We start from the raw sequence: 24,378 nt of genomic DNA, 5'->3' as shown, positions 1-24,378 counted from the left end.
TATTGAGGCTTTGGGGTAGGAGAAAAGTGCACAACCCACCACCCCCCTTCCCCTCTGCATTAAAATTCCTTATTTACCCCTTTTCCCCTTCACATTTCGTCCCACTCCTTTTCTGGCAAAAAGGAGCCTTTTCCTCTCTGTGACCCTAAGAGCATACTGCACAAGGGAAATCGCCCCCATCCAGATGTGGCTCCACTCTTCATTTCTCTTGTCTTCTGCTGCTCTTTTCCTGGTGCTCTTTTTGTCGGTGGGGTGTGGGTAATAGAACAGCCATGGGCTTTGGGGGACTTAAAGTTAAAGCTGTTTGTTTTTTCCTTTTCATTTATAAAAACACTAAACGTTCAATTTCAGAGAACCAAAAATCCCACCTTCCCACAGAACACTACTAAGGGGCATGTCTTCTGCTCCATACCTTTTCTGGTTTTCTTTCTCTCTTGTTAATGCTTTTAAAAACAAATGAGTTTTTTTAATATAAATAAAGTTTTTAAAGTGTGAAAAAAAACAAACACAAAAGAATTAAGAAAATGGTCATAGGAACATACATATTGATAATTACCTTAAACGTGAATGGATTAAATGCTCCAACCAAAAGACACAGGCTTGCTGAATGGATACAAACACAAGACCCATATATATGCTGTCTACAAGAGCCCCACTTCAGACCTACGGACACATACAGACTGAAAGTGAGGGGATGGAAAAAGATATTCCATGCAAATGGAAATCAAAAGAAAGCTGGAGTAGCAATACGCATATCAGATAAAATAGACTTTAAAATAAAGAATGTTACAAAAGACAAGGAAGGACACTATATAATGATCAAGGGATCAATCCAAGAAGAATATATAACAATTATAAATATATATGCATCCAACATAGGACCACCTCAATATATAAGGCAACGGCTAACAGCTGTAAAAGAGGAAATCAACAGTAACACAATAATAGTGGGGGACTTTAACACCTCACTTGCACCAATGGACAGATCATCCAAAATGTAAATAAATAAGGAAACAGAAGCTTTAAATGACACAATAGGCCAGATAGATTTAATTGATATTTATAGGACATTCCATCCAAAAACAGCAGATTACACTTTCTTCTCAAGTGCGCACAGAACATTCTCCAGGATAAATCACATCTTGGGTCACAAACCAAGCCTCAGTAAATTTAAGAAAATTGAAATCATATCAAGCATCTTTTCTGACCACAACACTATGAGATTAGAAATGAATTACAGTGGAAAAACAAAAAATACACAAACACATGGAGGCTAAACAGTAAATTACTAAATAACCAAGAGATCACTGAAGAAATCCAAGAGGAAATCAAAAAATACCTAGAGACAAATGACAATGAAAACACAACAATCCAAAACCTATGGGATGCAGCAAAAGCAGTCTTAAGAGGGAAGTTTATAGCTATACAAGCCTACCTCAAGAAACAAGAAAAATCTCAAATAAATAATCTAGCTTTATACCTAAAGGAACTAGAGAAAGAAGAACAAACAAAACCCAAAGTTAGCAGAAGGAAAGAAAACATACAGATCAGAGCAGAAATAAATGAAATAGACACAAAGAAAACAATAGCAAAGATCAATAAAACTAAAAGCTGGTTCTTTGAGAAGATAAACAAAATTGATAAACCATTAGCCAGACTCATCAAGAAAAAGAGGGAGAGGACTCAAATCAATAAAATTAGAAATGAAAAAGGAGAAGTTACAACAGACACCGCAGAAAGACAAAGCATCTTAAGAGACTACTACAAGCAACTCTATGCCAATAAAATGGACAACCTGGAAGAAATGGACAAATTCTTAGAAAGGTATAACCTTCCAAGACTGAACCAGGAGAAACAGAAAATATGAACAGACCAATCACAAGTAATGAAATTGAAGCTGTGATGAAAAATCTTCCAACAAACAAAAGTCCAGGAGCAGATGGCTTCACAGGTGAATTTTATCAAACATTTAGAGGAGAGCTAACACCCATCCTTCTCAAACTCTTCCAAAAAATTGCAGAGGAAGGAGCACTCCCAAACTCATTTTACGAGGCCACCATCACCCTGATACCAAAACCAGACAAAGATACGGCAAAAAAAGAAAATTACAGACCAATATCACTGATGAATATAGATGCAAAAATCCTCAACAAAATACTAGCAAACAGAATCCAACAATGCATTAAAAGGATCATACACCATGATCAACTGGGATTTATCCCAGGGATGCAAGGATTCTTCAATATACACAAATCAATCAATGTGATACACCATATTAACAAATTGAAGAATAAAAACCATATGATCATCTCAATAGATGCAGAAAAAGCTTTCAACAAAATTCAACACCAATTTATGATAAAAACTCTCCAGAAAGTGGGCATAGAGGGAACGTACCTCAACATAATAAAGGTCATATATTACAAACCCACAGCAAACATCATTCTCAATGGTGAAAAACTGAAAGCATTTCCTCTAAGATCAGGAACAAGACAAGGATGTCCACTCTCACCACTATTATTCAACATAGTTTTGGAAGTCCTAGCCTCAGCAATCAGAGAAGAAAAAGAAATAAAAGGAATATAAATTGCAAAAGAAGAAGTAAAACTGTCACTGTTTGCAGATGACATGATACCATACATAGAGAATCCTAAAGATGCCACCAGAAAACTACTAGAGCTAATCAAAGAATTTGGTAAAGGTGCAGGATACAAAATTAATGCACCGAAATCTCTTGCATTCCTATACACTAATGATGAAAAATATGAAAGAGAAATTAAGGAAACACTCTCATTTACCACTGCAACAAAAAGAATAAAATACCTAGGAATAAACCCTCCTAGGGAGACAAAAGATCTGTATGCAGAAAAGTATAAGACACTGATGAAAGAAATTAAAGATGGTACCAACAGATGGAGAGATAAACCATGTTCTTGGATTGGAAGAATCAATATTGTGAAAATGACTATACTACCCAAAGCAATCTACAGATTCAATGCAATCCCTATCAAATTACCAATGGCATTTTTTACAGAACTAGAACAAAAAATCGTAAAATTTGTATGGAGACAAAAAAGACCCCGAATACCTAATGCAGTCTTGAGGGAAAAAAAAACGCAGATGGAGGAATTAGACTCCCTGACGTCAGGCTATATTACAAAGCTACAGTAATCAAGACAATATGGTACTGGCAGAAAAACAGAAACATAGATCAATGGAACAAGATAGAAAGCCCAGAGGTAAACCCACACACCTATGGTCAACTAATCTATGACAAAGGAGGCAAGGACATACAATGGAGAAAGACAGTCTCTTCAATAAGTGGTGCTGGGAAAACTGGACAGATACATGGAAAGAATGATATTAGAACACTCCCTAACACCATACACAAAAATAAACTCAAAATGGATTAGAGACCTAAATGTAAGACTGGACACTATAAATCTCTTAGAGGAAAACATAGGAAGAACACTCTTTGACATTAATCACAGCAAGATCTTTTTTAATCCACCTCCTAGAGTAATGTAAATAAAAACAAAAATAAACAAATGGGACCTAGTGAAACTTCAAAGCTTTTGCACAGGAAAGGAAACCATAAACAAGATAAAAAGACAACCCTCAGAATGGGAGAAAATATTTGCAAACAAATCAACGGACAAAGGATTAATCTCCAAAACATATAAACAGCTCATGCAGCTCAATATTAAAAAAACAAACAACCCAATCCAAAAATGGGCAGAAGACCTAGATAGACAGTTCTCCAAAGAAGACATACAGATGGCCAAGAAGCACATGAAAAGCTGTTCAACATCGCTAATTATTAGAGAAATACAAATCAAAACTAGAATGAGGTATCACCTCACACCAGTTAGAATGGGCTTCATCAGAAAATGTACAAACAACAAAGGCTGGACAGGGTATGGAGAAAAGAGAACCCTCTTGCACTGTTGGTGGGAATGTAACTGATACAGCCACTATGCAGAACAGTATGGAGGTTCCTTAAAAAACTAAAAATAGAATTACCATATGATCCAGCAATCCCACTACTGGGCATATACCCTGAGAAAACCATAATTCAAAAAGACACATGCACCCCAATGTTCACTGCAGCACTATTTACCGTAGGCAGGTCATGGACGCAACCTAAATGCCCATCGACAGACGAATGGATAAAGAAGATGGGGTACATATATACAATGGAATATTACTCAGCCATAAAAAAGGAATGAAATTGGGTCATTTGTTGAGACGTGGATGGATCCAGAGACTGTCATACAGAGTGAAGTAAGTCAGAAAGAGAAAAACAAATATCGTATATTAACGCATATATGTGGAACCTAGAAAAATGGTACAGATGAACTGGTTTGCAGGGCAGAAATTGAGGCACAGTTGTAGAAAACAAACGTATGGACACCAAGGAGGGAAAACCGCAGGGCGTTGGGGATGGTGGTGGGATGAATTGGGAGATTGGGAATGACATGTATACACTGATGTGTATAAAATTGATGACTAATAAGAACCTGCTGTATACATTAAAAAAAAGACAAATCAAAGAAGAAAGCAAGAAATGTAAAAGTGAAAGTTTAAAGCCTGTTTCATCACAAGCGTCCCTTTATCATTTCACATCCATGAGCTCTGTAAATGGTTTAAAACAGTGGTTCTCAAGTGTCACCTGAGCATCCCTGGAGTCCCAAGACTCAACCGTTCAAGGGGTCCAAGAGGTCAAAACTATTTTCACAATAACAGTAAACGTTATTTCCATTCTCATTCTGTTTTAAGTGTACAGAGCAGTTTTCCAGAGACAAGATATGTGATAACGTCATACTTCTAATGGCTAATAGAATGTATGAGTGTGTGTTTGTATTTTAAATTTTTCAGTTTTATTTTCCAATACAGTAAACATCAGTAGATACAACCTACTTAAACAAAAGTTCCTTGGGATTCTCAATAATTTTTAAAAGTATAAAAGGATCCTATATATCTGCATCATAAAAAATAACAAACAAATAAATAAAAGGATCTTAAAGCCCAAAACGTTCAGAATTACTGTTTTACAAGATTGTGTCTATCAAATCGTCATTAAGGTATGATTACTTTCCCCCACTTTTAATAATCAAAGACCACACACACGCACACACACACACACACACACACAGAGTCTGCTAATCAAAACATCTGGTTGGTTTAAGCTCATCCGTGTAACACCACTAAAATGAAATAATTAAATTTGAAATACAATTGACATGTTAGCAAGTGAAGCTTTACTCTAGGTTAAGGTCAGAATTCAAATAAGCATTTTATAAAACTGGAAAAATCTTAGAATCTAATAATTAACCTCTGAGAATCCCTAAGAAGTACAGAGATTCCTAACTGAGAACTTTAGGGTATTGAAACGTACATAGAAACATCTGAGTTAAAGCTTACATTTTAAAAATATCTTTTTCTTATGCTTGTAAATATCTTTTTTTCAAAACATGGATACCAACAATAACATGTGCCTTATTTATGTCAAATCCTTCAATTAAACTTGCAAAAACAAAAGAAAAAAGAATTAGGAATATGAAGGCTGTGAGCGTTTCAAATATTTTAGTGTACCTCTTTCCAGAGTGAAATTTGCACTGCAAAATTTACCTGATCTGGCTGTTTGTAAATCCTTCATTCCTACTGCTTTATTAGGAACAGAATCTTTCACTCCAACTGCAGGCTGAATGGGTTTTGAAACAAGTTGATTAATAAATAATGTACATTTGATACAATCTGTAGTTAATAATTCAAGACAAAAATATAAGTTTTTACCTTCAAGTGAGGATATTTTTCAGGAGAATCTAAAAGGCAAAAGGGACATAGAATCAATTACACGTAACTATGAAAGCCAACTATATATTCATGCAGTTAGTACTGAGCAGAACCCTCATGCTTGGCCTTGGCAGTGAATACTTTAGGTTTTGGTGTTTTGTTTCTTGGGGGAAGTTAGGACTGCAACAAGACAGACATATGAATCCACTATAGATACTGAAGAAAAAATAGGAGTACAGGTTTAACAAAACATGCAGTTAAGATTTCAAAAGGAAGATTATGTTCCAAAAGCCTTTATAAAATAGAAAAATGCACATGTACCAATGTGAACATGCTGATTGATGAGGAGAAAAGTGATCTTTAATCAGAGCAACAAATCATGACCCCGAGAAGGTAAATGTGAAAGCTGATGGTAAAATGCAACAGCACATCTTGAATGCAATACAGCAGCATCATTTACACCGTTATACTACAGGTATTTATCATGTTCTTCAGTTTGTCCTGTAATTTAGGAAGTGCACAGTTGGGATGACAGTTCAGTTGAATGTATAATTCATTTCTCATCAGAGAAAGGGTTATGAACTGATCAGCTTGGATATACACTTGTAGAATAATAGTTCATAAAAATATTCATGTTTTTCCATACCCATGTGGGCTACTGGTATGCCTACATTTCTTGGATCCTCTAGTTTAGTCATCTTAAAGTTTCTCGATCCACTCATGCAAGAAGGTATATAAGGCACATCTAAGAAATAACGTATTATAAGTTTTCAACATCGAAGTACGATTATCAAAAGGGAAAAAGTAAATTTTACTGCCACAGAATTATTAGATATTAAAAATCTTTCATATTTCAAAATCAGTGTAGTATTTACTGAAAATAACAATTCTAGCATTTAGGGAATGAACCCTATTAATTTCTTTTGTTTCCAAAATTAGTTTGGTTCAGTATATCATGCTAATGTTTAAAAGGATTTTTGTGAAACAATTATCATCAAAAAATTAGCTATCTTAGGGACTCCCCTGGCGGTCCAGTGGTGAAGACCCCATGCTTCTACTGCAGGAGGCACGGGTTCAATCCCTGGTCGGGGAAATTAAGATCCCACATGCCAAGCCAAGCAGCCAAAAACAAAAAACCACAAACCTATCTTAAAAAAACAAAAAACAGCCAATGCTTCCATATTCAAATTAATCTCATTTGAATAACACATACCAACACAACATATATCTTTGATGCCTGATAGTTAGAAGGAGGAGCTGGGGTTTACCTCAATTCTAGCACCCACTCCTGCTTCCAGTATTCTCTGGAGCAGCAATGACCTAACCTTGTTTCAGTGTAAATACACTGAAGTCATCTAACGAGAGTTCTCTCAAGTTTCCTCATCACCTCCACAATCACCTCCCTAACACCCTTCTTTCCCCCCTCTTTCCTTTCACTATATTCTTTCCTCTTCAAAGGTAGTCTCTGGATCTGTGGTCTTAATTCTCTCCCTTTGACATTCTTTTTATGGATCATCCCCACCACTTCTTTTTTCCTCTTTGCTTAGCAGTGGCACCTTACATCTATAAGTTCTACTTCAACGCTTTGCTACCCTCTGGCTATAAACACACTCAGAAAGAAAAACAAAATAATACTCTTCCTTGATCCTGTTCTGTCTTGAACTATCCAGTGGCTCCTCTTCCAGATTTCTCTCAATGCAAGCCTACACCCTTGCTACTCTGAGAGCTTGTCAGAAATGCACAATCCCAGACCTGCTGCTCAGCATGTGCACTTTTCACAAGGTCCCCAGGGGACTAATTAAAATTTGAGAAACTCTGGCCTATCAGTCTGCTTCTACATTCCCACAGTAAGAGTGGGAAAGCTTTGCTGTTCGTCTCTGACAAGTTTCGGTGCTGGAAGCTCACTTCAAATTTGTCTCACGTTTCAAATACTCTTCTCTTCCCTTTTCTAAAGACCTATTTTACTTTGCCCCCGTCCTCCACAGACCCCTGCTTCCTTTTCCTTCATTTACTCCCTGTAACCTCTGCCTCTCTCATTCTTTAGTCCTTCTTTCCTCTTCCTCATTTCCCGACTTTCCTTAGGTTGTAGAGTACCTTGAAACGGAACTAATAATTTAGCTCCTTAAAGGGGACTCTCAATTTAATCTGTGGCTGACACCAGATAAGATACACAGCTTCCCTCCTTTTCTCATCTTTTTCCTCACTATGCATTTGACAGGTGATTTTCCTTTTTTTTTTTTGCATCAACAGTGTTATGTTTTTTTAATAGTTTTCAGAATATAAGCTGCGTAGCTTTTTAGAATAAAAAATGATATAACTTCAGGTACATGCTTTAGGACACTTGGTTAAACAACAAGCAAACTGTGTCTTTGAGGACCACCTCAAAAGGGTGGCACACTTCACAGTGTAACTTGGTAACAGACATGGAGATAGATGATTATATCATGGCATGTTGTCTACAAAAGAACATCTGGACACTCAGAGCTTAAATAGAACACACCACACAGTTAGGTATTCAAGCACTGCTTTTTGGCCAAATAAAAACTGCCTAAAAACTGCTGATGGATTTTTGACAAGAAAAAAAGATGTAGCTGCTTAGTTCTTCTGATACAGCACTTCTTTTCCAGAATGAGACAGGCTCAGTTCAACTTGAAATCAGTGTGAGGAATGATACTTCCTCTTAACCGACAGGTGATTTTCTTTGGCTATTAGAATATATCAGAATTCCCATTTTAAATCAACATGCTGTCAAATGACTTTTTCATAAAAATATAGTTCTTACCTTCTACTTGTCCATTTAATATATTTTTTCCTCTTTGACCTGCAGCTCCAGATAAATGATCAACATACTTCTCTGGAAGTCTCTCAGAGATACTCTGTTAAAATTGATATTAATAATGAGTTGCATAAAGCTTTCCTAATCCCCTTCTAATAGCTGGAAATACCCTACTTTTTAAAAATTTCCTACTTTACAAGCAATTAGATTTAAAAATAAGAGAAGCATGCATTGAAAACCCAAACACTGAAATAGAAAACTTCATATACACTCTCTAGATCAAGTCTATCTTTTATCCTCATTTGGCTACTGACTCTGTAAACTGAGCATGGAAAGCCAGAGGAATTATTTTCACAGACAAAAAATGTGCCTGACTTACAGGCACATTTCAGCAAAGAATTAACTTCAAAACACCTAACTCTACTTTACATTCATTGTCAAAAGAAGAGAGTATTTTTAAAAAATATGTGTTTAAATAAATGCTTTAATAAGTACCCTTGCTATAAATTTAAAATATTTCTAAAGACAGAAATTTTTAGTATTAAAATAATATACTTGGCATGAAAAGAAACCATGAAGTATTTCATGTTGAGCATAAACAGAACACTGTAGAAGATGCTTCATTTAGGTAAACAAGGGCTTATAAGAATCTGTAATTTGATAAAATTTTTATTGATAGGAAAAATAGTTGAATAAAATAGCGAAGTAGTAATAAAAACTGTTATGTTTAAATAATAGGAGAAAATTTAAATATAGTTATGCAACTCTTCAAAAAAGTACAGCAAGCTTTAATAAGGGAAGAATAAGAACTTTTATTTATTAAGCATCTAAATGTGCCAAGCTTTTCTTATGCACATTTTATTTTCTACATACAACAACAATGATAAAAGTGATTGTAAGGACAGTTACCCCACTTCCTGTTTCCTGGTCCTTCCAAGATGCGAGAGTGTAATGATGGGATCCGCTGCTCTCTTTGTCCAGAATGTCCCTCTCCTGGACCCTGACATGACTGGCTCTTTCCCATCCTCCCCTTGGTAGCTTTTCTCACATGCAGATCTTTTCTGACTACCTAAATTCCACTCCCACTCCCATCCCCATCCTAACTACAAACTCTCTCAATGTTGTCTAACGTAACATTCTCCATTTTCTTTGTCTCTCACTGTTGTGGCCTCTCCCGTTGAGGAGCACAGGCTCTGGACGCGCAGGCTTAGCGGCCATGGCTCACGAGCCCAGCCGGTCTGCGGTACGTGGGATCTTCCCGGACCGGGGAACGAACCTGTATCCCCTGCATCGGCAGGTGGACTCTCAACCACTGCGCCACCAGGGAAGCTCTCTCCATTTTCTTTACATGAAGGACTTAACAGTGACTTATAAAGGATTCCTGTTGGGTTTTATGTTCCCACCACTACAGCCTTACCCCTCAATTGGTACAGTCAGTGTCTAACTGCCCAGCATATAGTTGGTATTCAATAACAGGAATTTATTTAAGAACAAAACATTTAAAATGTTGAGTGGACTTCAAGTACCAAAGCACTTGATACCTATAGGAGATCTCCGATAACAGTCTATATAGAAACTTAACATACCCCAAGCTAGAAATCCACATGCCCGTTCTAATTTTCCTATTCTTAACACTACTGTCATTTTATTGTCCTTCAGGTTTTAAAAAAGTGCCCCAGCATTTAGTGAGTCACTAATTGCCACTGTGACCATTTTTTATTAGTTTCTGCTTTATAACAAAGTGAATCAGTCATACATATACATCTGTTCCCACATCCCTTCCCTCATGCAGCTCCCTCCCTCCCACCCTCCCCATCCCACCCCTCCAGGCAGTCACAAAGCACCGAGCTGATCTCCCTGTGCTCTGCGGCTGCTTCCCACTATCTATCTACCTTACGTTTGGTAGTGTATATATGTCCATGCACTGTGATCATTTTTGTCTTACATTTCTATAGCACCCTTTACAGTTTACAAGGTGTGTTCACAGCTCTTACCACATCTGTTCCCTACACCTACCTGACAAGTGGGTACCAGTACCATTTTTACGAAGGACGTCACTGACGCTCAACCAGGGTAGACAAGTTTTTCCGAGATCCCACAGCTCGTGACAGAACCAGGATGCTACCATGTCTTTTGACTTTAAACACAGTGCTGTATCACTGCAGCAGCTGCCTAGGTCTAACAGATCAGGCCCTTCTTATCTCTTTCCATAGCTGTCACCTTACAACAGGTCATCATTACTTTATATTTACGTTACTTCAAGTATGGCTGCCATAAAGGTACTCAACGCACACTAGTTTATCCAAAATGGTGTGTACTTATTAAAACATCGCTAAACCAAACTGTTGTTATTATAACGCCACATACTTATTATTCCCCATTCTTTTGCTTCTCTTGAAACGTTCCTTGCAGATCTATTTGAAAATCCAAATGTACTAATACTTTCAAGTCTCAGGCACTATCTTTTTCAGGTCTAAGTGGTAAAAAACTACATTTCAACCTGTTTCTCTCTGAACCTCACTAGGAGTTTTACACATCCATATGTACCAAAGAAACATACATTTGCTTGGGAGACTGGGACTGACAGATACACCCTACTATATATAAAATAGATCAATAATAAGGACCTCCTGTATAGCACAGAGAACTCTACTGAATACTCTGTAATGGCCTATATGGGGAAGGAATCGAAAAAAGAGTGGATATATGTATAACTGATTCACTTTGCTGTATATCTGAAAGTAACACAACATTGTAAATCAACTAGACTCCAACAAAAATTTTTTAAAAAAAGAAAAGAAAAAAGAAACATACATTTGGCCATAGGCTGACCTGGAATAATGCTTCAGTTTTTAGATAAATTTAACTTCAGAACCCAAACTGATTCCTTATGACTTCTAAGCCTTGGTTTTTGCTCTGTGCTACACTGGTTTCATTAGGTGAATCTTGCAAATTAACAAAAGTGCACTATGTGGTAGTTATTATACTTAGCACACAATTATTTAATTAATTACAGGTTAAAAATGTAAGGAAAAAATTTTGAAGGGCAAATGCAAAGGTGAGAAAGTAAAGTCAAAGCACCCCCCTTTATGTTTTAACATCATTCAGTGCTTATATTTTAAAATAAAAAATAATAATAATAATAGAAGACAGTACCTCAGAATCCCAAGGTGATTCTATACCTTCCTCTTCTCCTAATCCTAATGCTGACATCATATCTGTAAAATGCAGCCACAGATACATTAATGAGAACATTTACTACTATGAATTTTAAATACATATATGTCTATCTCTATCCACAAATATTTAAATAAAATAAAGTAGCAGAAAAGAATTTCAGAGGGTTGAGGCATTTTCAGGAAGAAAAAGTTGGTAGTAGTTGGGATACTTCTGAAGAAACGGAGCAAAAGAAACATACTTAAAAAGAAATAAAAAAAAAAAAGGGCTTCACTGGTGGTGCAGTGGTTGAGGGTCTGCCTGCTGATGCAGGGGACACGGGTTCGTGCCCCGGTCCGGAAAGATCCCACATGCCGCGGAGCGGCTGGGCCCGTGAGCCATGGCCGCTGAGCCTGCGCATCCGGAGCCTGTGCTCCGCAACGGGAGAGGCCATAACAGTGAGAGGCCTGCGTACGGCAAAAAAAAAAAAAAAAAAAAGTCAAATTGTTATGATCTGTTTGCTCCTATGGAGCACGTTCAATATCAGTATCATTTTCTTTTTCTCCAATTTCTGGATTTGTTGCTCCTTCCTATAAAAACAAAACAAAACAAACACCTCATTCCAGAAAACATCATATTCATTCATTTGGTCATTCAATCAATCAGTAAGACCACAAACATTTACTGGATCTGTCAAATCATAGGCACTATCCTGGGAGAAAAGCTGGAAATATAAATAGAAGACCGATTCTGCTCTGTAGTCCAGGAGAGCTACATGAAAACAAGTAAGAACAGCAAAGTATCATTCAAAAGCTCTACAACTGATGTGAACAGAGTACAGGAAGGGCACACAGGAAAGAGGAGTCAGCTGTATCTGGGTAGCTCAGGAAATGCTGCAAAGACAGGTCTGTGTCTTAAAAGACACACACAGTGTAGAGCGGGGATGTGAAGGGGATTCTAGAAAAGGCAGCCTGAGCAAAAGGACGAGGCGTGAAACAACATAACAAGTCACGTGGAAAACTAGAATACAGTTACCGGGAATGGCATGGAGAGACAAAACTGGAGGATCAGAGCCAAACCAAAAAAAGCAAGTGTCCTCCTAGAACATGAACTTTCTCCTTCATGTGATGGGGATCCACTACATAAGTAGAGGTGTTACATCTTCACAAATATATTTTAGAAAGGTCACTCTGGCAGCAACGTAAAGATGAACATCAGGGGAGCAAAACTAGAAAAGAGCATTTCAAAATTATAAGTGAGAAAGTAATAGGAAATGAAAAATGGTAAGCAGGTAGAAAATACTGAACTTGATGAGCAACAGGATGTGGTGATTTCAGGGAGGGATGGAGTCCAGGATTTTTCCTGCTTTGGTATTTCAGTGATGTTATCTACTAGGATGGGGAAGACAGATGACAGAGTAGCTTACAAAGAGTCAGGAAAGAGGAAGGCATCAGGGACAATGTCTTCAGTTTGGGGCATAACAAATTTGAGGCACCCAGGGGACTTAGAAGAAAGATTTGGATAAGTGCATTTGGATTAGTAATAGATAAACTTATTCAGGAAAAGCATATGATGTTAAGATAAATATCTGTAAAATATACTAACCTGGTATAATTAAATGATGCAAACCTATGCAGAGTTCTGAACTTTTGAAAATATAAACAAGACTGGGGAAGAAAACTATGAGACTCAATTTTTCGATTATATATTGCAACATTTGTTTAAGGATATAAAATATACTCTTTCACGAATATGTGCAAATATTCCTTTCCTGGATATTATAGCAATAAGCATTTTTAAGTTTAATGAAAAGATTTAATTGTAAAACACCAACTCAAGAGACTACAAGAACACTCCTTTTCAAAAATTAATCTGAAAAGACAAGTTTGAAATTGTAGAAGAGAATGTTTATGTGATTATGGAATTATAAGGCATTTTTAAGTACTACTATGATGTACGAAAGAAATATAAAACCCTATTTTGAGTGTTGCTGTAGATCAAAAAATTGTTTCTTAAAGTCATATAAGACATTCTGGAAGTCTAGGAGCAAATAATTTGAATTGGTAAACTTGAAAATGTTTTTCAAAAATTAGTCGGGGACTCAAGCTTTTTGTGTCAGGTCATCTCTTCCTAACTAGAAAAACTATTATGAAGGTATGTAACCACAGATGACCTGGTGATTTATTATTAACACTTTTATTGAAGTGCACTGGCATTTTAAGAAAACAATTAGAGATGCCTTATCATTTTGGGCATTAAAAAGATCAATCCCTTTTCTTTGCTGTTAGTAAGATTAACGATAAACAGTTTTGCATAGAACATTTCTACATGTGTGCTGTTTTAATTTTCAATGAAAAGGTCCTTTTTTTTTTATAATAGTTTTAAGCCCAACGAAGGAGTTATCATCATAGGAGCCACAAACTTCCCAGAGGCATTAGATAAGTAAGTATTAAAATTTTTGTGATATATTCTAGAATAGTGATGAACTTTAAAAATATTGTGCTAAGTGAAGGAAACCCATCACAAAACATCACATATTATATGATTGCTTTTTTTTTTTTTTTTTTTTTTTTTTTTTTTTTTTTTTTTTCTTTTTGCGGTATGCGGGCCTCTCACTGTTGTGGCCTCTCCCGTTGCGGAGCACAGGCTCCGGATGCGCAGGCCCAGCGGCCATGGCTCACGGGCCCAGCCGCTCCGCGGCATATGGGATCCTCCCAGACCGGGGCACGAACCCGTATCCCCTGCATCGGCAGGCGGACTCTCAACCACTGCGCCACCAGGGAGGCCCATATGATTGCTTTTATATGAAATGTCTAGAATAAGCAGATCCATAGCAACAGAAAGGAATTTAGTGGTTGCCAGAGGTTAGGGAAAATGGGGAATAACTGCCAGTAGATTTGGGGTTTCTTTCAGCTGGAGAAGAGAGGGAGGGGGTAAAAATTCTCTAAAATTAGATTGTGGTGATGGTTGGGCAACTCTGAATATATTAAAAACCACTGGGTTACACTACCAAACGTAAAATAGATAGCTAGTGGGAAGCAGCGGCACAGCACAGGGAGATCAGCTCGGTGCTTTGTGACCACCTAGAGGGGTGGGATAGGGAGGGTGGCAGGGAGGGAGATGCAAGAGGGAGGGGATATGGGGACATATGTATATGTATAACTGATTCACTTTGTTATACAGCAGAAAATAACACAACATTGTAAAGCAAATTATACTCCAACAATGATGTTAAAAAAAAACAACACTGGGTTTTCGACTTCAAATTCTATGATATGAAAATTGTATCTCAGTAAAGCTGCTAAAAGAATCTGCTCACAACTTAAACATCACAAAGCTTTCGGGTGGGGGGTAGAGAGGATTTTTAGAATAAAATTTACTATAGTTTAAAAGTTTTATTGGTTTTATTATATAGAAGTTATTCATACTTTCATTTGATCTAATAGTTGGTTCTTGCCTAAGACTCTAGTTTAACATTTTGTACTTAATAGCAGTAAGATGGATGTGTAGCTCTCATAATAGATTGCTGTAGAATTATTTGTTCCTTGACTGGCTGACTTGCATGTCTTTGTCTCTGAAGGGCTGTATGCTATCTAGATGCACACATTTATCTATATGAACCTTTGTTCTGCCTTCTGGTTATTGAAACTGTTCTTTGAGCCACGTTTTATAAGGAACTAATCTGAATATTTATGTTCAAAATAAATATTGGTTGCCATTGTCTTTCCATCTTCTCTTTAGGATGTCTGTCCTGTTTAACTTGACCTTCAGCACAGTCAGCTTATTAATTTATATTTTCTTTTTGTATTCTCCCTTTAGCGCCTTAATACGTCCTGGTCGTTTTGACATGCAGGTTACAGTTCCCAGGCCAGATGTAAAAGGTCGAACAGAAATCTTGAAGTGGTATCTCAATAAGATAAAGTTTGATCAGTGTAAGTCTTAATTCGACGATACAGACATTATCTCCATAAAATGGTAATATATCAATCCACCCTGTTTGTGGTCCTTACTCAGGATGTCTTAAAAGACAAATTCCTTTAAATGTCTATTTTTCTCTCCTCTTGTTTGTCCATAAAGTCCATTTCTCAATGAACGTGTGTCCAGAGATTCTGTCATTTTGAATCCCGATTCTAAAGAAAGTTTTCTTTTGAGTACTTAGATAATACTTGATGAAATCTATGTATAAATGTTTCTTTAGATGAATGTAAAATATAAAATCATATAAAAAGCACCTGTATATTATGAGCATAGTACCTCATGATATAGTCACTTTGGGGCCAAAAGAGGGGAAGCAGACTATAAAACAAAACACATGGAAATATTATGGAACTACCTGAGTAATAAAAGCAGCTATTAAAGCTGCAGTATTTTCAAAGATACCTGAATCAATTCTTAAAACCAAATATGTTTCCGATAATAAGGGGGGCTTTTATGTCCAAAGTTATTTCAAGATGAAATTCTGAAAACAAAACGTCTATGAATGTGCTTTTTCAGTTTGTGGTTAGGCCATAATTAAAGGTTTGTAAATCGTTATCTGGCAACTCTACCTTTCTCTGTTTATCACAAAGTTATTTAAATATAAGAACTTTTGTGATTTGTCCCAATGACAATTTTAATGGTGTGTTTACTAGCAGTTTTGGCTTTTTCCCCTTAGAATTTAGTGAAGTAAGCTTTTGTAAAATTACAGCTCATGATGGCTATCTTCTTTTTTCTTTTGCAATGTGAGTTCTTTATGAAGAGCTTTTTATTAGCTCTTCTGAAATTTTAATATTGTGTCCTGTCTGCATATAGCTGTTGATCCAGAAATCATAGCTCGAGGTACTGTTGGCTTTTCTGGAGCAGAGTTGGAGAATCTTGTGAACCAAGCTGCTTTAAAGGCAGCTGTTGATGGAAAAGAAGTGGTAACCATGACGGAACTAGAGTTCTCCAAAGATAAAATCCTAATGGGTAGGTTTTCTTTTTTTTCATTTTTTCCCTATCTTATACTGTTCATTATGTTAGACAAAAAATTCTTTTTTTAAAAAATTGCCACTTGATAATTTTTGGTTTGGTGGTAATTCACTCTGTTTTTTTAAAAAAAATTATTTATTTATTTATTGGCTGCATTGGGTCTTCATTGCTGCATGCGGGCTTTCTCTAGTTGCGGCGAGCGGGGGCTACGCTTCATTGTGGTGCATGGGCTTCTCATTGTGGTGGCTTCTCATGGAACATGGGCTCTAGGTGCGTGGGCTTCAGTAGTTGTGGCTTATGGGCTCTAGAACTCAGGCTCAGTAGCTGTGGCGCATGGGCTTAGTTGCTCCGCGGCATGTGGAGTCTTCTTGGACCAGAGCTCGAACCCGTGTCCCCTGCATTGGCAGGCGGATTCTTAACCACTGCGCCACCGGGGAAGTCCGAGAAAAAACTCTTAATTTTGAGAGAAAGTTTATAAAAAAGAAAGGTATAGAAACATGCAAATATATACTCTAACAGAGCAACACAGTTTGGCCTGTTACAGAACAAATATATTATAAATTATATTACACTCTTTGGGGGGCATGAGTGCCCATGTCTTTCCTCTTGTCTGATATTGCTGATAAAAGAATAGTTAATTTTACTGTTTTTCAGAATTTAATTTTTACTTTAAATCTTGAATTGCCTTCAAAACAGGTTAGTTATGATATTCCTGTTAAATTAGAAGTTTATTTTCTAGAAATAGAATACAGCTTTTCCTTTTGATATAAGGATTAAGATGATAGTTTTTACAGTTTGGTTTTCAGTTGACAAATTATGGTTTACATGTGTTGTAGAGTGGAATCTACTCATTTTTTAAACTTTCAAACTTTTAAAATATTTATTAATGATATTAAATCATATGACTCTAAGAATGACTTTGAGACAAAGGAGCTTCATTCATTTAAATATACCTTCTTAATGGAGTATTTTACTTAAGTAAATTTTTATTCTTAGAGCCTGAGCGTAGAAGTGTGGAAATTGATAACAAAAACAAAACAATCACAGCGTATCATGAATCTGGTCACGCTATTATTGCATATTACACTAAAGATGCTATGCCTATCAACAAAGCTACAATCATGCCACGAGGGCCAACACTTGGACATGTATCTTTAGTTTTTCTTTTCTTTCAAATAGCGCTCCCCAGGAGCTTATGTAGGAAATTGCTGATGGAAACATTTCAAAAGAAAATTCAGCTACTTCCTAGGTGTGTTGATACTTTCTTCTTTAACTTCCTCAACTGTCTTGAAATCAGACATACTTGTGAAATTTACCTGCTAATAAAGGATATCCTTAATATTTCAGATAATATATTTACATTATGAAATGTAATTCAGGAATGACAGCAAAATATAATTCTTAAATATGTAGTTGCTCTTTTCCCCTCGAAAGAAATTATGTATCATAGTGACTGGTTCAATAGTTTTTCTAAGTTTTTTCTCATTGAGTACAAGTTTCATTTTCATATCTCTCTAATTATAGACGTTTATTTTTATTTATTTATGTTTTAAATTTTATTTTTGGCTGCGCTGGGTCTTCTTTGCTGCACGCGGGCTTTCTCTAGTGGAAGCGAGAGGGGGCTGCTCTTCATTGCAGTGCGTGGGCTTCTCATTGCGGTGGCTTCTCTTGTTGCAGAGCACAGGCTCTAGGCGTGCGGGCCTCAGTAGTTGTGATACATGGGCTCAGTGGTTGTGGCTTGCAGGCTCTAGAGCACGGGCCCAGTAGTTGTGGCGCACAGGCTGAGTTGCTCCGCGGCATGTGGGATCTTCCCAGACCAGGGCTCGAACCGTGTCCCCTGCATTGGCAGGCAGATTCTTAACCACTGCACCACCAGGGACGTCCCTATAGACGTTTTAAACATTTTTGTGCAACGAGGGACAAACAGTTGTATTGCAGCATTAACTACTTACTATTTATAAACTGCACTTTTGCTTTCCTCATTTTATACATAGCTGGTTTGGTAATCAATCACCATGACCATCTCTATTAAATGCCGCTGAGCTTTCAGCATCATGGTATTAAGTAAGGTCATGAGAGACAAATGATAATTCAGGTTATTAATGTAAGTGTTTCAAAACTGTGTCTGAATTTTTTCTGTTTTTCAATTGTCTGGGTGTACCTGTTGCCTGAAAATGATCGACGGAACGAAACTAGAGCTCAGCTTCTTGCTCAGATGGACGTCAGTATGGGAGGAAGAGTGGCAGAGGAACTTATATTTGGAGCTGATCATATTACAACAGGTTGGCTGTAAAGAATAGCTTTGGTTCAAATTGTGTTTGTTGGTTTAAAGATTTTTTTTAACCTGAGTTTTATGTATATTTCAAAATTTCAGGTGCTTCCAGTGATTTTGATAATGCAACCCAAATAGCAAAGCAGATCGTCACCAAATTTGGAATGAGTGAAAAGGTAATGGCTAATTTTAATCCTTCCTCATGTATCAAATGTTGATGTGCCAAGTGTCTCTTTGTGAGAGAGGATTCTCATTATAAATTGATAGATTTTCCCCTGTCTCATTCCAAATGGATTTAACAAAGCTGACTCTAAACTAAATGTCATTTTCTGAGAAATGTAACATACTCTTTCCATTCCAGCTGCTCAAACAGTAAGAGTTATTACTTCATGAATTAACCAAATGATAATGTAAATTCTTTAGCTTTTTTATTCATATGACATTGAAGACCTACTTGTTGAGCTTGCTTACTTTGCCCTTTCCACATACTTCACGTTCCTACATTATCACTGTGGCTCCATAAAGCAATTCCAGTACTCTGTGAATTGTGGATTTCTGGACTAGAATAGCTGCTAAGGTTTTCTAAGAAGGTACTCAGAACGATACTTAGGATTTAAAATTTTCTCTCTTGTTCACACTTTTTAGTATTATACTTTCAGAAGAATAATGAAGTTTTTTTGCCCTCAAGGGCATTTTTATATTGTATTTTTTCCTTGCCCCCATGATATTTATTTTCTTATGTATAGGATAGTACTTCCTCTGTTACATACATTAGTGTTGGAGGTTTTTCTGTTGGATTTCTTTCTTTTCATTGATTTTAGCTTGGAGTTATGACCTACAGTGATACAGGGAAACTGAGTCCAGAAACACAATCTGCTATTGAACAGGAAACCAGAATCCGTCTGAGGGTAATGATCTTTTTTTAAATGTTTATTTATCTATTTAGTCAAAATGTGCCTAAATATTTGAGTGCTTGCAAAAAAACTAAAGTTCCTCTGTTTTATAAAGTTAATAGGTGCACCGGTGCTGCCGTGATTAAATATGTCATAGACTGGATTTTTGACATAGACTGGAACCCCTGATCATAGACTGGATCTTTATTTTATTCTGGCCATAGGCTAAGAACAATTTATATATATATATATATATATATACATATATATATATATGTATATATGTATATATATATATATATACACACACACACACACACACATATATGTATATATATATTTTTTAAAATAAATTTATTTATTTTATTTTTGGCTGCATTGGGTCTTTGTTGCTACATGTGGGCTTTCTCTAGTTGCAGCGAGCAGGGGCTGCTCTTCATTACGGTGGCTTCTCTTGTTGCTGAGCATGGGCTCTAGGGCACGGGCTTCAGTGGCTGTGGTGCGGGGCTTCAGTGGTTGTGGCACACGGGCTTAGTTGCTTCGCGGCATGTGGGATCTTCCCGGACCAGGGATTGAACCCGTGTCCCCTGCATTGGCAGGCGGATTCTTAACCACTGTGCCACTAGGGAAGCCCAGAACAATTTACATTGTGATTTAAATATTCAGTTCTTCTTTAGCTGATATATTTCTAATATTTTATGTATTTTCTTTAATTTGATTATTTTACTTGGACATGGTTATGTTCAAAATGTCTAGTAATTGTATTGTGTTTATATGACCTGTGCTTCTTGGTGTTGGTAAATTCACTTTTACATTTTCCACCCAATTTTATAAGGACAAAAATATAATTCGCTAGTAAAATATTGGCATAAACATTGTACAGGCGAATATGACACTGCCAAAAATGAACTGTTATTACTGCCGTTATTCATAAGCTGATAAACTTAATTCAGACTCACCTTTGGAAAGAGAGTTGAAGGATTTAAATGAAAAGTTCAAGGTGGGTTGCAAAAAAAAAATCAAATGTATGGAAGTCAGGGATCACCTCTAATGATACTGTGTTACAGTATTGAGAGGTGAGTGTGTTACCAAGTAAAAGAATGGAAATTATATCTTTTCTGGCCATTCTAGATTGAGTAAATTGGTGAAATCTCAAGAGGCAAAAGGAGCAAACTCCCTTTCCTTTTAGCACGTATACTGAAAAGAGAAATAGATTTCTGTGTTCACAGACCTTATTTAGAAAGCAGATGAGTACAGTGTATACTTTTATTTCTTAAGTAGCTTTTTGTTTAAGTAGTCCTCAGTTATCTCTATGATAGACTTTGAGGTTAAAAATGTAACATTTGAAAGTATGAAAGAGTTATCTTTAGGGAACCAAGCTTTTAAATGCATTTATCTTTCATAACTAGAAGTCAATAGATTTTATAGTTTTTTTAGGGTGCATAAAGGCTTTTTATCTCATTGAGGGTTTGTGCTTCTCCTAAGGTTTCTGCCTCTTACATATCTGCTTTGTATTTCAGGATTCGTATGAGCGAGCAAAACATATCTTGAAGACTCATGCAAAAGAGCACAAGAATCTAGCAGAAGCTTTATTGACCTATGAGCCTTTGGATGCCAAAGAGGTTCAGATTGTTCTTGAGGGGAAGAAATTGGATGTGAGATGATAGCTCTTGATGCATTGTTGGTTTTATTGCAAGACCATAAGTAGCACTGCAGTAGTCGTATTTTGCAACACTTTTCTCCCATTCTTGGTATCACTCAAGGGTGTGAAACACTTTGTCAGTCTTTTGTCACATTTATCTAATTTTGATTATTCTCATGATGGACACCTACTGCAAACAGCAATTTACCAAAGAAAATAAAGAACTATCAGGATTGAAAACAGCTTGTTTGAGAAATGTCAATCAGTTATTAAGTTGAAAATAAGTAATGATTTTATGGTTGGTTACAGTGCTAGATGTGAATAGAAATTGTGCCTTTAGCTCTTGGGAAGTATTTTTACTTAGGAAAATACAATTCTTGAAGGACTGTCTTTATTTCTAGATAGTACCACTTATCTTTGATAAAGAAATGATGCTATTTGGCTATTGGTAAATCATATTTCTACATACATCAGTGGAAACTTCATTAAGATGCACTTAATTATGATCTAGATTGACCATATATAAAGTGTTTTTTTAAAAATCTAAGAGTAGAGAATTGTGAACCTACAGATACAATCGGAATTTAAATGATTATTATAAGCTTTTTAAAATGCAGCTTGCATTTTCATGGTCTTTTTTATTTTAACATTACTATCACTCTGAAAATGAAGTTTATTTCAGAGCAGCAGCATTTTGTTAAATAAACAAGTAACACACCTCAAATTATGAATAACTATGTAATTATGCTTTGCGTTAAAACCAAAATAAAACCAAAAACCCAGTCCCATTCAGAGTGAACTTTTGAATTATGCTGTGTTAGAAATGGAAAGTTGTGTTTATTTTTCAGTCAGATTTTGTGAATATGAATGTGTTGTTACAGAATTTACAGATGACTTTACCTAACTCAGTAGAAAAATTATTTTAGAGCACATTGTAGTGGTTTTACAACCATACTATATTCTTGAAGTGATTTTATTAAAATTACCTACAGTTTTCTAGTACCTTTTAAGCTGTATATGGTCTTCGTTGAGGTTGGTAGAGGGAGCTTGCTACATGATATTCTTGCCCTTTATTTGGGTAATTTAAAATTTTGATGTACTTTCAAACTTAGAGAAACATTACCAGAATAATACAAGGAATTCTCATATACCCTTGATTCTGATATACCAGTTATTTTCATTTGCCCGTTTTTTATTGCCCCTGCTTCCTTTCTCCCTTCCTCCTCTCTTCCCTCCCTCCCTCCTTCCCTCCCCTTCTCTCTGTGTTTATATATATATATATATATGAGTATACATGTCTTTGCGTGGACACGTTTTCATTTGTCTTGGTAGACTTCTAGAAATTGCTGTGTGATGTGGTGAGTTTCTGTTTAACTTGTTAAGAACCTGATGAACTGTTTTGAAAGTAACTATATAATTTAATGTTCCAACTACCAGTGTATGAAGGTTCCCGTTTCTCCATATCTTGTACAGTGTTTCTTATAGTCTTGTCCTTTTGACAAAGCCAACCTAGTGGGTATGAAGTAGAATCTCATTGTGGATTTAATTTACATTTCCCTAGGACTAGTGATTTTGAACATCCTCTGCTAGGCTTTTGGTCATTTGTATATCGTCTTTGGAGAAATGTCTGTTGAAATCCTCCCTCCCCTCTTTGGGTTGTTGTCTTCTGTGTTGTAAGAGATCATATATTCTAAAGACAAGTCCTTTATCATATGGATCTTGTTTTTTTTGTTTTTTTGTGTTTTTTTTGGCGGTACGCGGGCCTCTCGCTGTTGTGGCCTCTCCCATTGCGGAGCACAGGCTCTGGACGTGCAGGCTCAGTGACCATGGCTCACGGGCCCAGCTGGCCGCGGCATGTGGGATCTTCCCAGACCGGGGCACGAACCCATGTCCCCTGCATCGGCAGGCGGACTCTCAACCACTGCACCACCAGGGAAGCCCAATCTTGTTTTTTTTTTTAATCCAGTGTGAAAATCTCTGTTGTTTGAGTAGGGTGTTTAGTTCATTCATATTTAATATTTATGTAGTGGCTTTTACATCTGCCATTTGCTATTTGTTTTCTGTTTTTCTCGTATCTAAAGAGATCCCTGTGTTCCTCTTCTTCTTTTTTGGCTGCACAGCATGGCTTGTGGGATCTTAGTTCCCCAACAGGAATTGAACCCGGGCCCTTGGCAGTGAGAGCACGGAGTTCTAACCACTGGACTAACAGGAAATTCCCTGTTCCTCCTATTGTGAGTTATGTCTTAGCAGTTGCTCTAGGGATGACAGTACGCATTTATCACTCTTGATCACAGGCTCCTTCAAAATAATACAAGTTTAATTCTGTCAAAATGTAGTAAATTTGTTGCTTTCTTACCTACTTCTTGGCCCTAAATAGCAGAAAGAAGAGGAGAGGTGACCTAGAGAACCTCAGTCTCTCCACTGGGAATTGGAGTAGCCTCTAATTTTAGCCACAGAAGGTTTTCCTCAACTGTATATGTTGGGATTTTGCAAAAATCCTGTTCTGATGAACCTCCAGATGAGATTGGTGGGAGGAGTGAGTGGTGTGGCTCTTACTCCTTAGCTGCCCAGAATGATTGTCATCTCTGAAGTGGTTATAGGGAAGTCGTGTCCATATCCCCCTCCCCGACCCCCCACCATCCCATACCTCCTCCTTTTAGTTTAGTGTATATTAGCAGGTTGGGCTAGAGGAATCAGCTGCTATGCGGTTGATTTTTTTTTAACCCTTTCCCTTATTTGCCTTTTACTCCTCCCCTTAATCTAAAAGCTCTGTTTAATGCAACTGGAAATCTTTATCCTCCTCCCTCCCCCTTCCTTTATATATTGAGGCTTTGGGGTAGGAGAAAAGTGCACAACCCACCACCCCCCTTCCCCTCTGCATTAAAATTCCTTA

General features: G+C 36.8%; 2 protein-coding genes across 2 annotated transcripts in view; one reads left to right on the top strand and one right to left on the bottom strand.

Moving 5' to 3' along the window:
• LOC309797651 (ankyrin repeat domain-containing protein 26-like) overlaps positions 1 to 24,378 on the bottom strand; it is a 137,792-nt gene that overhangs the window by 71,871 nt on the left and 41,543 nt on the right. The gene's annotated exons all lie outside the window — the stretch shown is intronic.
• Positions 18,327 to 21,642, top strand: LOC309797653 (ATP-dependent zinc metalloprotease YME1L1-like). Its single transcript, XM_082646114.1, has 3 exons — positions 18,327 to 18,960; positions 19,053 to 19,126; positions 21,364 to 21,642. The coding sequence occupies exons 1-3, from the start codon at positions 18,762 to 18,764 to the stop codon at positions 21,505 to 21,507; spliced, it is 417 nt and encodes a 138-aa protein (XP_082502240.1). The 5' UTR covers positions 18,327 to 18,761; the 3' UTR covers positions 21,508 to 21,642.

Source organism: Mesoplodon mirus (assembly GCF_964341445.2).
Source record: "Mesoplodon mirus genome assembly, contig: HAP1_SCAFFOLD_832, whole genome shotgun sequence".
Taxonomy (NCBI): Eukaryota; Metazoa; Chordata; class Mammalia; order Artiodactyla; family Ziphiidae; genus Mesoplodon; species Mesoplodon mirus.
Note: the sequence above shows the minus strand (reverse complement) of the source record. Positions and strands in the feature narration are given on the sequence as shown.